At 38.5% G+C, this 18,133-nt stretch overlaps 1 protein-coding gene across 1 annotated transcript; it reads right to left on the bottom strand.

The window, feature by feature from the left end:
* Positions 1-2,742: 2,742 nt before the first annotated feature.
* On the bottom strand, positions 2,743-16,542 carry tshz3a (teashirt zinc finger homeobox 3a). Its single transcript, XM_052097424.1, has 2 exons — positions 16,140-16,542; positions 2,743-6,119 (listed from the first exon to the last, which is right to left on the bottom strand). The coding sequence occupies exons 1-2, from the start codon at positions 16,177-16,179 to the stop codon at positions 3,160-3,162; spliced, it is 3,000 nt and encodes a 999-aa protein (XP_051953384.1). The 5' UTR covers positions 16,180-16,542; the 3' UTR covers positions 2,743-3,159.
* Positions 16,543-18,133: the final 1,591 nt, after the last annotated feature.

The raw sequence follows: 18,133 nt of genomic DNA on the forward strand, positions 1-18,133 counted from the left end.
TCATCTATTTAGTGAGGCATACACCTGATTTATCCATCAACTGTTTTAGTTAGGTCTGCTGGAACCAGAAACATTTCTCAGAAACATTTCTCATAATCTACACTAATATTATTCTTTTTGTTTCCCTGTCTCAAGTGAAGTGATGTCTTTCTCCCGAGGTTACCAGAGCCGGCCAGATCCAGCTCCTTTCTTGCTTGGTGTCGGACTCCACTGTTACATGTCGCTGAGTGATGATGACAAACTACAGCCGGTTCTACCCAGACATCACTTCAGTCTTTTACGATGGACTTCAGAGGATGAACTGATGCCAACTCCAACTGAAAGACATTGGCTAATTCATATGCCACTGCCTGAAATTGAACTTAGGATGGACCTCAACGAACCTCACCGAAATGACCTCTGGTTGATCTGCAATGCACCTCATTGATCTCTGCCTGCATCACCTTTGTTTATTGATGGACTACACTCTTGAAATGGAATACATAGACTATCAATGAATTGCCAACAAAAGCCTTCATCATCCAACTAACGAAAGACAATTACATCTATGTGAACTTCTGCAGTTAAACCAGGATGGACTTTAAAGACATTAGTCATTAATATTACAATTCATACAAAATCTTTGTTTAAACACTGGCCCTTAACACTTACTTCATTTTAAAAGCTTGCACTGCACAAAAATCACTAATATTGGTATTACATTCATGCTGTTTAGCCAGAGGTGAACTGGCCCCCACAGTGGGCCTGGTTTCTCCCAAGGTTATTTTTCTCCATTTACCTACATCTTATGGAGTTTTGTGTTTCTTGTCACAGTCGCCTTCAGCTTGCTCACTGTGGTCCTAAATACAATTATTATTTAACTACTGAATTATTTATTTTATACACAATTTACAATTACATTAAGACTTATACTTTATAGACTAAGACTTTATAGAACAACTAGTACACATTCATTTTCTGTTAAAGCATGATTTTCTGTAAAGCTGCTTTGAAACAATGTGTGTTGTGAAAAGAGATATACATATAAAAGTGACTTGACTTGTCCCATGAGTGCTCCGGAGCTGTCACAAACTGTCACGTCAACTCAAGCCTGGTCACAATAGGAACTGACACTCAAGTAGCGGGTGAACATGATTTCCAAGAGGCCATGATGAGTTGAAGATTGTGCTGGCCCAATAATCAATTTATTTTTAGTTTATCCATGAAAACTTAACACAGTCATAAGGAACACTGCAAATTATATCTACAAACAATACAGCTTGAAGTGAAAGTTCACCCAAAAATGAGAATTCATTTTTGATCATTTTCTCACCCAAAATGTATTTTATATTTTTTGGAACACAAAAGGAGATTCCACATTCACTTTTATCCATACAATAAAAGAGAAAGGGTACTGAGGCTGTGATTACAACAACTAAATTTCTGTTGCATGTAAGGCAGAAAACCATATAGGTTTAGAACAAGAGTATGTGTAAATAACGAAAAAATTTAAATGTTTTCTTTTTTAAATGTTTACAATCAATTATTTTTTAGATTACATATATTTTATTTTCCTATTTCAACAACTGACTTATCAGAGGAGACAAGAAATAATGCAAATGTTGCTGGTACAATCTGTATAGCGTTTCATATCAAATCTAAAGAAACTGTTTTCATATCTTAACTTTTTTCGACTGGCATATGTGTCAGAATTCTTGTTCAAACTTGTCTGATCAGGTTGAAACTTATTGCAGTGTCAAACATAGCTCTCTTTTCATTAGTCTGTGCCCCATCCCATCAGTGTATGCACTTAAATTAGATTGACATTCAAACTGTTCAGATATACAAAGCAATTTAGATGATATTCATTAGAGAGATGACATAGGCTGATGTGACTCTGACGGGGAGCACTTCCCTCTCTTATTTTATTACCACTGAGGCGTGACTATCCCCACTGAATTCACAGTATCAAAGGCACAAAACAAAAAGACAATGAATATGTAAAACAACAATGTGTATTTTATTCTACAGTATCTGCCAATATTGCATTGCAAACAGCCTTACCATCCCATTCATGCCTAGACATTTACTCTAGGTCAAAACAGTGATCAACGAGTTAATGGATCTGCCTTTAAGAGGAATTAAGATTTTATGCCAAACTTGTGTATTTTATTTACATGGAGTACATCAGTTAAAAATGTAAATTTAATGGAAAATGGAAAGAAGTCAAAAGAATCTGGCTCCACTGAATGTCTGTCTGATAGGGGCCAATGATTTGAGAAAGCAGTTTTTGTTTTTCTATAAAGATCACTGAAATGGAACATACTGAATTTACTTTTTAACAATACAGATGGCATGCCTTCTTTATTTAATGATCTCCATTTAATATATTAACATTCAACAAATGGTTTAAATCAAGGCTTTTAAAAAATGTCTAATTAAACAGCCTGATTAAAGAATCTTGCTAGAATGAAATTTAACAGATGTGATGTGAATGTAGAAAAAAGCAAATCTGTTATTTGTATCAACAAAAAAACTTTTAAGACTTTGTTAACACTTTTAATAAATGTTTTAATCATATAATTTAAATAAATCAAATTCTTTATGCATGAACAAACTATTGGCACAGGGAAGCGATATATATATATATATATATATATATATATATATATATATATATATATATATATATATATATATATATATATATACATATATATATATAGAGAGAGAGAGAGAGAGAGAGAGAGAGAGAGCAGAGAGAGAGAGAGACAGAAATTTAAACATTACAGTTTATCTATGTACAAATATACAGTCTTTTCATTTAAGAATAGAAACTTACACAAATAGCAAGAAAAGCAATATCAGACAGAATTTTAAAGCCTATATATTTACATATAATAGTTTTCTTATACAGAGTCTCTGGCATTAGCCACCTTTACAACTCTGAACATATTTTAAATGTTAAAATACAATGATAACATCCATGACCACAGTGCTCTGCTGACCCTTAAGGCCAAATGTGTTTATTAATTTATTAAAATAACTAATTGCATATGAATCCTTACTTAGATTGTGAGACTATTGTGCAATCTCAACATCCAATAAATATCCTGGTATACAGTGCTAAATGTGTTTACGTTTGATGTGTTTTAGCATTACACCGTAAATACTGGATTTTTACAGTGCTGGCACTGTTAGCAGATGCTCTTGACCTCTTCCAGCAGCTGGTACAGAAGGAAGCAGAGATTTTTCAGGAGGAGAAGTAAGCTTGGCCAAGTCTTTCATTTTAAACCCAAGGTGTGACTCAAGGTGACAGATGTATGTTGAGCGAGCTTGGAACTGTGTTGAACATTCACTACAGTAGAAGACTGGGTGCCCAGAGTCAACGTTCTTTATGAATTTTGTTCTGCCTGTTCGTCTCAGCTGATATTTCACATTGGCCAGCCAGTGGCTAATGGTTGTCATAGACAGACCTGTTATATGTGATATGACTATCCTTTCCTGGGAGCTCAAGTCTAATATCACATACTTTCCATCAGCTGCTTGCCTGAGGCAGGAAGTGAACTGAGCCTGCAAAATCAGTAAATGCTGGGGTTTCCAGTGTGACTTCCTACCTTTACGTTTGTGCACCATGGACATATACTCTTCCTCATCTGAAGTGTGAGAGCCCTCAATTTCTGTCTGCTCTGTCCTACATAAAAGTGTTGGAGGCTTTAGAGTTTGTGAGTCTGACAGATTACGCAGCAAGTCTGATATGTCCGAGAGAGCATTTTCATGCAAAGGACTAACTGGTGTAAATATTTTGGAAGCAGTTGATTCACTCACAGTTGTGGAGGAACTCAATGCTTTGCCTGGAAGAGTGGCAGCCTTAAGACATTTTTCAGTTTTTCCTTTGGACAAGTCTATTGGTTGGTCTCTGCAAATTTCATGGCAGTCAGAATGTAACTGGCTACGTTTCGGCGACTGTCCAGATGGAGTAGCCAGTGCAGCCCTTTCCGCCATGCTGTTGCTCATCCTGAGAAGCATACTCATAGGGTCCTGGACAGGCCTAACCGGTTTGGCAGCTTTAACCAGATGAAGATTCATAACGGACTGAAGGGCACTTAGAGGACTGACAGAGGGTTGTTTGGGCTCTGTGTGGGTAGATAGTAGAGAAGTATTATCATACAGATCTGAAATAGAAGTGGGAGGTTTTCGAGAGCGTTGAGTGTGCTTTGGAATATTCTTCTCAGCTGTGTTACCCTCAGTGGCCTCAACTGGGGAGCTGGATGCTAGTGATTTCCATTTCACAGATCCCTGCCCATTAAAGTATTTCACTTGATCCTCCACATTTGCAACATTTTCTGTAACCTTCTCCAAATCATCTACTTCATGGTTATTTACTGTGGTTGAGGAAGCACTTGGTGGAGTGCTTGGAGTGACCAGTGGACATTTGCCTAAAGACTGGCCCTCCTGCCCACTGGCTGACTGTTTCAAAAAGGAGTTGTGCAGAGAAGGTTTCAGATGGTTTTGTAACTGATAAGCTGCGTGAATACTTTGGTAACCCCCACAGCTCGGGGCACCCTTCTGTGCTTTGTTAATGGCCGAAGTGACTGTATTCTCTAATGATTTGAGAATATCAAAATCCATTTTAGGGCTCTCTTTAAGATCCTCTTCAGTAAGGTAATCATATTTTGATGAGATGCCAAATCTCTCCATGGCATCACTCGCATTTGCAGACTCATTGCAATCGTTGTCTTTCAGGGATGTTATTTCTTGCATCTTATTCTTGATGTCCCTGGTTGTTGGAGATGGACAAGAAGATGGATCATTGATTCCTGTTGCTAAGAGAGGGGAGGAACATTGCATACCAGACTGAGCCCTCTCACACTTATTTTTTGGAGGAGGATTCAATACTTTTTGTTTTAAAATGGGCTTGTCTCTTTTTTTCAATGACTGGGTGACTCTGACAAAGTGACCGGTCAACATCATGTGAGCACTCAATTGCTGCAAAGAGTCATGTGAAATTCCACACTCCATACATGTGAAGTTCTGTGACTTTGGTTGCATACCCCGGCGAGTGCCTTTCTGATTTATTAAGTCTGCTTTGTTGGTAAAAGCCTGTTTGGAACACATCTGAAAAATATCACTGGCTTGTCCTCCATTGGTACTTCTCTGCTCTGTGGTGCGCAGAGATTTTCCAATATTCAACTCCACCGGAACCCTCTTTCTGAAAGAAGAGACAACTTTAGCAGCAATTGCTGTTCTAGGTTCTCTCAGAGGTACTTTTTGGTAGTGCTTGGTCTTTATCATGTGTACGCTGAGGTCTTGCAAGGATTCAAAGGAGTGCCCGCAGTACATACAACGTAGGACTTTCTGGGCATCTTCCTTGCCCTCCATCTCCAAAATAGAGCGCTTACGTGGCTTGGACCAGGACTTGGTGCCCTTGCTAGCACTTTCATGGTTGTCATCACGGTAATGGTCTGTTTCGTTCATGTGAATAGTGAGATCAAGTAGAGTGTCATATGATGCACTACAGCTTTTGCAGTGGAACTTGCTGGCACCGGTGAAGATGGATCCATAGAGTTTAGTGTTTTGGTGGTAGAGCTGGACAGTGGAGAAAAGACTTGGCTCAAGTGTAATTGGTTGTTTCTGAGACATGTGTTGGAATGTCTTTGCAATAGCAGACTGGTGCCAGTCATTGGAGTTGCGACCAGGACTACTATTGTTGCTACTACTACCACTGCTATTGGCAGGCTGTTCCTCTGCATATGGTTGAGATGAATTCAAACTCAGCAAGGACCAGTAAGGATTATTGAGGACGCTTTTGTAAATAGCCTTCATCTGTTCAAGGCTATCTGAACTACATACTGAGTCCTCAGAGCCATCTTTTAAGATGTCTCTGGTGGTATCCTCCTGATTTTTGACCGAGGTGCTCTCAGCATCTGATGTAGGGTCACTAGATTCACTAATGTGAGATTCAATGTCAACATCATGACCTGAGAGCTCAGCAGTAGTGGAATCTTGTTCATCCACTGGACTTTTGACTTCTTGTTCCAAGTAATTTTTACCCTGTGTTTTTTTCTTGGTCGCTGAGCAATCATTTCCAATGCCATCAATCTGTGTGGTGGTCTCCTTAACATTCTCTGAATTATAAGCTAGAGGGGGAAAAGAGAAAGATTTTCAAATTTAACATAAACACCACTAAAAGAGGTAAAAAAAAACCCCATGGTGTTCTCACATCTATAAATCAGACATTTGTTTAATACTTGGTACCAAGAAACCAGATATTTTCAAACAGACAAGTTTAGTCTAGTCAAGTGAACATCAGAGGCTCTTTATCTGATAGTTTGATATTAAGCTTACAATAAGGCTATTTACACAATGCACCTGCTACCATTAGGCCAACCTCTTCACATGTCCACATTTCGACACACCTGTGCAGATATGAAGAGACAAATAAGTAGAAAGAAAAAGTGGACAGATAGATTGAGAGGATAAGGGGAATGACATAAGATGGCGGCACATAAGTCACCTGTCACTTTGAATCCCACCTGATGACCGTTCACCATGGACAGGTGACGTGTTGCAAGAAAGGTGTCTGGTTGAGCACCTCCATATGACAAATCCAAGGGGACACGGTCGCCCTTCTCCCTGCCAGCTGCCCTCACACCCTCAAAAGAGCCCATCCACCACCATCCTCTGGGACTGACGATCCTGTCTCCTGACAGCCTGTCCCCTGCTAGTTTGACACTGTCACTCTGACTCCGTAAGTGGAACACATGCCCCCTTGAAAGCCATACCCCCCATTCAATTCTATTCACTCTTGATTGTGAGCACATTTGTGATTATGTTGCTCATGTCAAAACGAAAACATTTTACATGTAAAATACAGCAGGCCTTGAATTACAACCAAACATGGTGTGCTGATTCATGTGCGATTCAAGTGCATGTTAGCACAATAAGGGGCTATTCAGACCAAATGTGTTATTATTGCACTTAAAAGCTATGTTCTGCACAACAAAAAGAACAGGATCCCTGTCTGTCTAGTCATGTTTTTAGGGGCCACACCCAGAAAAAGCAGAGTGCCTATTCCTTATAATTATTAATATTATTCCTCTGTCAGTGAAGTCTATGGCAGCCCCTAGAACCGTTTGGAGGGGAGTTGCAAAATTCAGCACACTTATTTGGGTGGGTCTCAATAATCCTCTGACCAACCATGGTGTCACCCAGAACAAGCCTCTAGCATCACCACCAGTTCAAAATTTCACTTTACCTTTTTCTTATAACTTTTCAACCATTTAGCCTAGAAGAATAATTCTTTATCTTCTCGTTTTCCTTTAGGGTATGCTATCTTAGCAGGCAGCTTACTCAAAATTTGGCGTCTATGTTTATAGTTGTTAATCCCTCCCAGCCTAGTCTTAAAGTTATACTTCTGCCTTAAGTGAATATTGGCTTTGTGTGGACCCGCCATTGCTGCTTGCTGCTATATTTAACATTACGTTTATTCATTTGGCAGATGCTTTTATCCAAAGTAACTTACAAAAGAGGAAAACATAAGCAAATCATCGTAAGGAGTCAGTGGTACGAAAAGTGCCATATTACAAAGTTTCACTAGCATCAGAATAGTAACATTCAAAACAGACTAAAGTGCAACAAGATTTTAAATTTTTGTTTTACTGACTGGTTAAGTGCTCATGGAAAAAATTTGAAGTTCTTTTTAACTTGACATGGCATCTTAAAAACAAGGCACTTCTGTATGAGGCAGCACAACAGCTTGGTGCATGTTTTCATAGAAAAACTATTGAAGATATATGGATGCAAAAACACTATCGAGTGAATGAATAGCCCCTAACTCCTTTCTCTATTGTTCAAGATCTACTACAGACTTGACAAGGAGTGTTAAAGCACAAATAGCTCTCATTTGGAATGATAATACACAATCTCACAGGCCTGCGCTTCCCTCATTTAGCCTCTCACTGGCTGTCAGCCAGGCGGCCTGTGGGATGGGGGACTCTAAAGGATAACTGGCAGGTGCAGGCCAGTCTTATCCACTCTGTAGATTTGGATTGTCACTAGGTATCCATTACTTGCCAATCTCCTATGATCGTTCCCGACAACCTTGATCATAAGATGTCATTTGTACTGGCTGATTTGGCATGAACTTCAAAGCAGCTCGAAAAGAGTGTGAACCAGGTGTAACTACAATGACATGATCATTTTCCTATCCTCTCAAATACAGGAGACAATTACGTTGACAAACCGAGGGTCCACATTGGCAAATTGCTTTTTTCAAACAACACAAATCCTGAAGACTAAAACACTATTTTAAACCAAGCAATATATAAAATAGATATCAAAGAAACAACCCCAACATTTTTAAATGTATGTCAACTTTAACCCACTCAGTTTATATTCTGTTTCTGCTTGTAACATCAGCATGTCATGCAGCCAGATATATTCATGTCTGACCTCATAAAAATCCAGGTGTGGGTGAGTTCAGAAGACATGCACCTAAAAAGAAGACACCATAAACTCGAATTTGTATCTGTGTGTCAAAACCCTGTCCCACCACATTTTAACACAATCTTTAAACTTGAATGATTTATAATCCATCTCAGGAGGCAACTACCATAACAAATTATTCTCAAAGGCTTGATTGACAGCCAAGGTGATTTATTAAGCTAATAAAATGTGACGTGTGCAATAAGCTCTAGCAGAACAAAAAGCCAGGAGACTTTAGTGGCACCCACATTGCTTGATTTATGTAACTAGTATCTGTCTCAATTTAACCAGTCATTAAACTCATCACATCACAGACAGAAACCACAAAGATCAGATTTAAATTTGAGCATCTCAACTACAAAATATAGAGTCTGTATATTGTGCATGCATATTTGATTACTGTAAAACAGCTGAAAATTTAGCCAAATGATGAAGGTAGACGTATATTTGTGAATGTGCATCTCATCCTCTATCCAATCACACCTGCCTTGTACTAAACGTGACTTAAAATGTTTTATTGTTTCTAAATTGTAAAAAATCAGCAAGCGAAAATCAGAGATCAATTATCTTACATACAGAGATCTTGTAGGGTGAATGTCACAATAACACACACACACACACACAAAGAATCAAAAGAAAATGGACTGGTTTTTTTTTTTTTCATTTAATTTTTCAGCATTACAGTAACAAGAATTTGACAGGAAAATGTCCTTAATAGTAATAAAAAATAATGTAAAAATACAAACTGAAATCTTAAATGGTCCTACTGATAGGCTTTTTCTTAATTTCAAAATAATTTATAATTATTACTTATTTATTTCTTCTGACATTGGGATTAAATATCACCCAGACATTCAACTTGTACTCTATAGTAACACCCTATAAATGTATTATAACATGCATATGAACTGCCATGAAAGAGGTTGCAAAATTTAAGGATTCTTAAATTGAAGGTTTCTTTCTGTAAATATTGCACTTTTACATCTAACATGAGTCACCCAGAACCTCCTAGTGAGATACAGACTGAAGCTAACTGTGAGAATTGTTCTTGCTTGAGGCCATGCTAATATCCAACAAACAAGGCTTTGATCAAACAAAGCAAACTCCAACATTCAGACAGCATGTTGAGATAGTGTCTCCATGCCAAAAATAGTGTATTCTTCACTGCAAATGATGCGAGCAAAGTGTGAATCTTTCCAATCGAAGTGGGCAGTCTTTAGATTAAGGAAAGAAAAATCACTGTGGCCATTAAATGTTATATTGGGTCCTGTAACCTCTTTATAATGTTTCTCTTTCTCTGCTGGAAAAACATAAAACTGATCATTTACAGTAAATGCTGAAAGTCAAATAGTCTCAGCTGACTGGAATTCCATAGACCAAAAACATCCTTTCAGGGCAGATATCACTCTAATTATCACTCTGTGTGCCTTTGATTCCTTTCCCCCCCTGACAACAGTGTATTTGATGTGCCTCAGCTGCCAAGAGTGATTGGCAACAATTCTATGTGTATCTAAGCCAGCAGCTGCTGAGATGATGGCCCAGCATCAAAGAACTCAGTGAGATGGATGGCACTCATAATTCTACTCTGCAGGGAAAAGGTGGGGAAGGTAGGGGGCAAAAACCAACATTAAAAAAAGAAAAAAGAAAAATTCAACCCCCACCTTTCAAGCAAGGCTTTGTCCCAGAGTTACCCTTCCTTAATAAGCTTCCGGTAACTGGGAGTTGAGTTCATCGAGATATTAGAAGGGTTAGTTGGGGGGATGCAATACCAAACTCCCAATCTTGTACGACAGTGACCACCCGGTGGACAGCTGGTGTCTCGTAACAAACACAGAGAGAAAGCAAAGCTATCCATCATGGAGAGGACAACTAAGATCCTTTGCTCTGTCTATGCCTCTCTAACTATCAGGTTGCAGGCTTTTGCAGCCGTCCAAATAATATTCACTGTGATAAATGGTCCCCTAAACCGCCTACCTCTCATTATTCTCTTTCTTTAAAGGAGCATCCATCATGGGGCAGGGGTAGAGCTGTGGGAGAGAAAGCTAGAGTTCATTTACAGGGCAGCTGAGCTTGAGTGATGCATGTCATTTTAAGCTCGGACAGGAATGCGCAGATGTGAGCATGTACAAATGTGTGCACACCCACACACAAAGACAGATGCACACATAAATGTGAATTTCTGACAAACACAATGTTGGTGGTTGATTAATTGCTTGATTGATTGATTTAAAAACATGGTTTATAATAGAAATGTGCAAAGCAACATTTTCAAACATTCACCAGACAGGCTAATCGGTTTAAGGAGTTCACCGGACCTCGATTAGTCCCGTTTCTTAGGGGGCATTTACGTAAGATGTATTCTTTTGTTAAAAAACAGTTAGAAGGAGTGCAATGTCCCAAGATGCATTTTTAAAAGTTGTACATCATAAAAACATGATGCTCATGACGGGACACAACAAAAACTATTTTTGATGTGACACAACTGCCAAAGACCTTCTTCTGAAAGTGTATGGTTGAAGCAGTGGTGCCTTACAGAGGAGTTTAAAAATGCAACTTTCAAAGACAAAGACATTGACATTACTCTATTGTGGCAGACAAGTTAATTATTAAACAATACAAAAAGTGCCTTCAGAAGTCAATATATTGTTTGATTTATTTACATACCATTGAACATAAGCCCAACACTGGCCTGCTGTCCACAGCAATCCCTTTTTTCCATTGAGTTTGTCAATCTGTCCCAGGTAGACTTGGGCTGTTCTCAAAGGACACGTTCTTATGGCCCATATGTACATACTGTAAGTCAGATGGAGGTTTTTGGTGTTTCACTGGTTTTCAGCATCTCTATCCATAAACGCTATGGTTTTAGGATGCTGTGTCAAGTTAAATGTAGTTTGAAATTTAAAAAAAAGAAACGTGTCTCAAGTACCCTGCATTCTGTTGTGCTCCGTTTGGCTGCCTTTGATCAGCTGTTGGTTTGTTGTCTACACTGCTGCGAGTCACAGTCTATTCATGTAGTGCTATCTTTGATTTCTGATGGAAATGAAAACAAGGCTGTGAGGGATAGACTTACCATCTCTTCAATAGCACAAATGGTATAATGCTCCTGATCACATCTGATTTTCAACTCGTGTTGTCCGGAGTTTTTGTTTTTCGGAATGTTCTTGGAAAGATATTTTTCAAAGTTTTGACTGCCGAATGATCCAAAAACTCTTTACACTGCAGTACAGCCCATTGAAGAGATTGTACAGCTTTGTTGTCATTCACGTCAAAAATCGAAGATGGCGCTGCAGTGAATAAGGTCAGCACAGCCGGAACAGCGTTTACTGTCCCTTGCTGACTGGGTTTCACAAAGACATGAAGGTGGCACTTCGAGTTTGAAATGCTCTGTTTCTTTTTACATTGGTGTGATAACTTGCGCTAATTAATTTTCACAATTAAAAATCGACAGCCTAATTTAATATATATATAAATAAATATAAAGACTACTCAACCTCACCAGTCAACTAGTCGTTTTTTAAACGACTAACTGACCATTGCAACCCATCTCAAGTTTAGATGTTGATACAATTGGAAATGTGCAGAGCAAAGAGACTTTCCTAATATTAAGTCACTCACTACAACACCTCACTGAAGTAGAAATTAGCGTGCATTAGCCTAAATTAGAACACATTTACCGTTTTACTTGCTCAACACTTAATAAATCTCAATCTGTCATCAGCTGAGGTCTCAACCTAAATATGGCTTTCAATGACATATTGACTTAACAGCTTAACTCAGCAGTGTGACATTTTGTTGAATTCTCTCGCCTGTGTCACTTTCCATTAGTTTCATGGCAAACCTTTTCCATCACAGCCCCATTTTCCTTTTAAACATTTGACCTGCATCTCTGTCGACTTCTTCCCAATTTTCTCCCTATTCTGTTGAAATCTGAACAATATTTCTCCTCCTTCTCTCCTCCCTCTGCATCTCGGAAAGCCTGCATGATAGATGACATGTGTCAGGATGCCAGAAGTAAAGGGTGGCAGCGTGATTAACGGCTCTGTTGAAAGGGTAATTGACGGTTTGGCATTGTGTTGATCTTCTCCACCAGGGTTTGGTTTCTGGACCCCCAAGGACCAGACTGACTCATTTTTCTAAAATGGACCACAAGCTAAAAGCCACCTCTCATGAGAAAGGAGATGGATTCTCCACTTCTTAACTTAAGATTGATATCTTCATTGTGAACACACCAAAGTAATATTCATATAAGTTTACAACCACAAAGAGCAGTTTGGATAGAATGAAGCATCTATTTATTTAGTCAGTTATGAATTTGAAAGTTTAGCTTGGTAGTAATCAACTTAAAGGAATATTCTGGGTTCAATACAAGTACAATCAACAGCATTTGTGTCATAATGGTAGAAATGTGAACCGTTAAAAAGGCACATACCTTAATTTCTCTGTTAAAATGTGTGTTTTATTTGAGCTGTAAAGTTGTTTAAATCATCTACCAGGCTTACAATGTTTTCGGTGTCACATTGTAACGGCAACGAAGTTGTAAACTTGCAAATAACTTTACACAGAAAAGGTTAGTAAGTAATTTTATCACACTAAAATCATATTAACACGCATATAGTTTATGTCTTGTGGCAATAATTTTGAAGCAGTGAGTATATTAACTTTTTACAGATTGTAAGTGCCTCACCCTACAACAATTTGGAAAAGGAGGGACAAGTCAAAATGTAATTCTGTGATAATCAACATTATGCCACAAATGCGGTTGATTGAGCTCAACCTGTTTTAAAAAATTGAATAAATAAATAATAGGCAATTTTAAAGACCAAATGTTATATTTAAAAAAATGAGAAGTCACAGAAACAGAAGTTCTGTTTGAGGTAAGAGTTGCATATCACTTTTGGCTTTTAAAGGTTTGTATAAACACAAAGATCTGTCAGTCACCATGGGAAAAAACTGATGCTTAAGGGTCCATTCACACCGAGCAAGTTTTTGTGTCCATCCATGCATTTTTTCCAATTGTTTTCTTATGTAAGCATGCATAGACAGATGTTTTTGACCATTGTGTGCCCTTCGTATTCAGCATGAATGGCCCCTAAGAGTGTCAAAACATCAACACAGAAAGAACGTAATTGACAATCTTGTATCATAAACCATTCCAAAGTAAACCACAAACTGCCCATGACTGTATCAAATTTAGGAATTATAATACACATTATAAATTAATAACACCTAGCCCACCAACCTATATCTGTGTGTGAAATGTGCATGCAGGCATGTGTAAGATTAGGTTAATCTTTTGTCCAAAAGACAGTTCAGCCGCTGTACAAATCAATGAGGATCCAGCCGTTTCAAGCCGTTGGCAGTGATTACAGGCATGCCTGGCTGGAGAGGTATGTTGACACTGTTTTGGATTAGGGAATTGTGGGCCTCTGTGGTTTCCTGCCCTTTCATCTCTGCCACCATCAACCTGACTCCTGCGACACATCTACGCAAGACTGATGGCCTCTTGTTCGGATGACCTGCCTCACATCTTAGATCTGACATCCACTGATTTTACCCTCAGAGAGAGAGAGAGAGAGAGAGAGAGAGAGAGAGAGAGAGAGAAAGAGAGAGAGAAAGAGAGAGAGAAAGAGCAGGGCCTGGAGTTGCACCCAAAAGTTGTGTGGGAGCATGAGACGTTTGTGAGAAGGTTTTGGCCAGGATGACCCATGGGATCTGCAGAGGCGTGTCCGATTAACTCACATTATCTACCCACACACAGACATAGACAGATCTAACTTACAGAGTTGAAACAAAGTACAACTCTCAAAATAGATTTGATGTCTTATCTGTCATTCCAAATATGGCTCAAATCCTAAAAGACAAATGAAAACATCCATTTATTCAGAAAGATTGTAGGTGGTTCCACATGTTTGTCTCCTCATAATAATGGTTTGGGTCATCTAGATTCCAGACAGGCACTAAAACCTAATTTGTCACATAAAGTTGCTAAACTGGGTTAAGGCAATAGTAAAGGCCAGCAGGAGTGGCTAATATCAACTTGATTACATCAAGGAAGCACAAACCTAAAATGACTTGGTGACAGACGCATAGCTTGTCATCTCCAATCATTACACCTGTCAGGAATCCATCAAGTTTACAGCTAATTAGATGTGCTCAAATTAGCTAATGCTAAATATTACCTTTTAGAGAGCTGCATGAACCTTAAAGTGATGGCTCACTTAAAAAAAAAAACCTCTCATCATTTATTCACCCTAATGCCTTCCCAGATGTGTATGAATTTCTTTCATCTAAAGAACACACGCAAAGATTTTTAGAAGAGTCCATGTCTTCTGAAGCAATATGATAGGTGATGGTGAGAAACAGATCAATATTTAAGTACTTTTTTACTTTAAATCTCCACCTTTGACCAGCCCCAACCAGTAGGTGGCTGAATGTGGAAGATAATGTGTAGATTTACAATAAAAAATGACTTAAATATGGATCTGTTTCTCACCCACGCCTATCATCTCGCTTCTCAAGATATAGATTTAACCACTGGAGTCATAAGGATTAATTTTATGATGCCTTGTTGGACCTTCAGAGTTCTGGTCACCATTCACTTGCATTGTTTGGACCAACAGAGCTTAAATATTCTTCTAAAAATCTTCATATGTGTTCTGCAGAAGAAAGAAATTCACATGTCATGGATAGCATAAAGGTGAGTAAATGATGATAGCATTTTCATTTATAGTGTATTGCTAAAGACTACATCCTCTGAAACCTTTTATCAAAACCTAAAAGACCAGGCTACTGATTAAGTTTAATGTATTGTAATATACCCAGTTTTTTTTTTTTTTTTAAGTAAACAACAGTTGAAAGTGGGTTTGAATAGGAAAAAAAGTATGAAACCACATCACCAAATGTCTTCATACCTGTAAACCATAAACTCATACTTGTAACCACAGTCACCACTCTGTCTACAACACGTCCATGAGCATGAGTTTAGATTGGTGGAGCATACTGATGATATAAAAGCCCAGGCAGGCTTGTGGGAAAAAGAAGGAGAGCACTCACATGGCCTTGCTCTGATTGACCATTAAAGCCTTTGATGGATGAGGCTGTCACAAGGATAACAATTAAATCCAACATGAGACAAAGCTGTTCTGACAGGCCAGTCTAACAGAGCAAGCCATACCCCTCCATTAAACTCCACATCATCTCTCCCTCAAACACGCACACACAAACAGCGAAGTCATATAATAATGGCTTTGTATCTCTACTACAAAGAGCTCTGCTGTAAATGTATAAAACGCCCAAGAACTCCTCCTCTTTCAAATAATAGGTTTGGATCTATTCTATTAAGCAGACTGATATCGTTTTAGTTAACATGAAAGGGGTTTCAATGTTTTCCCCCTCTTTAAAGAAGTTAGGAGTGTTTATAGCCACAGTACCACATGAACTAAAGATGATTAACTCAAATGAGTAGTAAGAAAACGTGTTAACTATTAAAATACAGGCAATTACAAATGGTTATCCCACGATATTGCCCCATTTTATTTAAATATCATGCAAACGAGGTGTAAATAATGAGTTAAAGTTAGAAATCCCACAAGAGGAAGAAAAATACTAACTAGCAGCCTACAGTCATCTAAATACAATCTATTCAACTGTTCGTCTGTTACAGATGTACTTACCTGAAGCACGTCTCGGCGCCTGCTGTTTTCTTCTCGGCATTCTTGCACAAATATTGGCTATATCTATAATAAACACGGATCTGATTCAACTATATGCTCCCAGTCAGCCGTGTCGCCTTTTGAGAACAGTACAGCGCATTCATAAAAGCTACGCCACAACACATTTGGCTTTCGAGAAAGATCAGATGCTCCGTCTTCATAAGTAATCTTTGTTTAGAGTCCGTCCGCTGGAGTGATGATGAGAACTGCGCGCCGCGGCAAAACAGCAAACGCCTAGTCGCTCGCTACGAGTTTGTCACGTCACTCAAAAGTGCACGGCTTCCCACCGAACGCAGAGAGTAAGGGGGCGTTCACACAGTATGTGTTATGAGTTCAAAAACAGCTAGACGGACGATTGGGGTTTGAGACGAGTTGTAAACCTATTTTTAATTCGCCACGCCGTCTTAAAAACGCAACGCGCACGTCGTTGACAAAACAGCGAGACGTCACGCAATGCACAAAGACTTCAGTTTGACTTATGCTTGGGGGAGATGGGTAAGACGCCCTCCTTAAGATCAATGTGCATTATATATGTTCAGGAGGATGATGATGATGCATCATCGAAGATAAATAGAAACATTTTCTCATTTTTTTGTCAATGCACAAAATGAAAAATTATGAAAAGGGGCCATCTTACCCCACTGCTGGGCAAGATGACCCGCCACATGGGGTAAGAAGCCCCTTGGAGTAGCTAAACTTGTCCCAGGTGTCATCCGCTTTTTACAGAATGTATACAATACATCTGGTACTATACTTAGTCATTTATTTCTGATTTTTAAAGTAAAATATTAAATCAAATATTCTATGTAATTGTATATTTTTCCACAATATGGTTATAAGAATAATAACTGTTTATACCACGGGGCTGTTAAATGCTTGAATCTGATTGGCTGACAGACGTTCTAAGGTGTTCAATTATTTTCAAGTAAACGCACTGCTATGAAGTAGTTCCAGGTCTTGACCATTACGGTTCCATATCACTTTTGCCAAATTATTTCATTTATTTCAAAGAACCCTACAGGCTACTACAGAAAAATAACCAATTAAGACATTGGTTAAGTACATCGGATAAAAATGACAAACAATGTCTATAATATCCTACATTTATTTAAATTTCAATTGAAAAGCATCCTTATGCTCCCTCTCTTTCTGTCTCCCCCCGTGACTTGATCAGTACAACAGTTTCTATTATCCAAAATAACTTTCACTATGTAAAACTTTTTATGTTTCAATGTATCTTGCCTAATCGGCCTCAAATAGCTATAGTGAAAAGCACCCCTACCCCACTCGAAAAGCAGCGCAACATCCATCGCTAGTTCTAAAGTGACGTTTTTGAACTAGCAACAAAGGCTTGAGCTGTATTAAAGCTAGATACACTTGATCAATGCAACAGTTAATATATTATCTGAAATATCTGTGGGAAACACCCTCGCGCTCCCCCTCCCCCTCTCTTAAGCTCTCTCTCACACACACACATATACGCATTACGCACACATTTACTCCGGAGTGAGAAATAGAGCCATCATGTCAGTCACCAGCATCTCAGTATCAAATCAGTTGTTAAGGTTTCCATCGGAAATATGGAGACACTTGCTGCTGCTGAGAAGTGCTTAAACTTATACTGCCGTTCAAAAATTTGGGGTCACTTACTAATTCTTTATTATTCTTTTCCCCCCATTTTAGAATAATAGTAAAGTCATTAAAACTATGGAACTATAGTTCCAAAGTAACAGAAATGGAACTACGGGAATTATGTTGCGACTAAAACTATGTTATATTTTATCATCTTCAAAGTAGCCACCTTTTCTATAGAATTTGCAGAAATATACTCTTGGCATTTTCTCAACCAACATATTGAGGTATCACCCTGGCATGCTTTTTAAACAGTATTGAAGGAGATCCCATCTATATGCTGGGCAGTTATTGGCTGCTTTTCTTTATTATTAAGTCATCCA

Source organism: Xyrauchen texanus, chromosome 29, assembly GCF_025860055.1.
Source record: "Xyrauchen texanus isolate HMW12.3.18 chromosome 29, RBS_HiC_50CHRs, whole genome shotgun sequence".
Classification (NCBI taxonomy): Eukaryota; Metazoa; Chordata; class Actinopteri; order Cypriniformes; family Catostomidae; genus Xyrauchen; species Xyrauchen texanus.

Excerpts from the sequence above, each read along its gene's own strand:
- tshz3a (XM_052097424.1), bottom strand. The coding sequence starts at position 16,179 with ATGCCGAGAAGAAAACAGCAGGCGCCGAGACGTGCTTCAG. Across the intron at positions 6,120-16,139 it reads GGCGCCGAGACGTGCTTCAG|CTTATAATTCAGAGAATGTT; the intron begins GTAAGTACATCT and ends TTCCCCCTCTAG.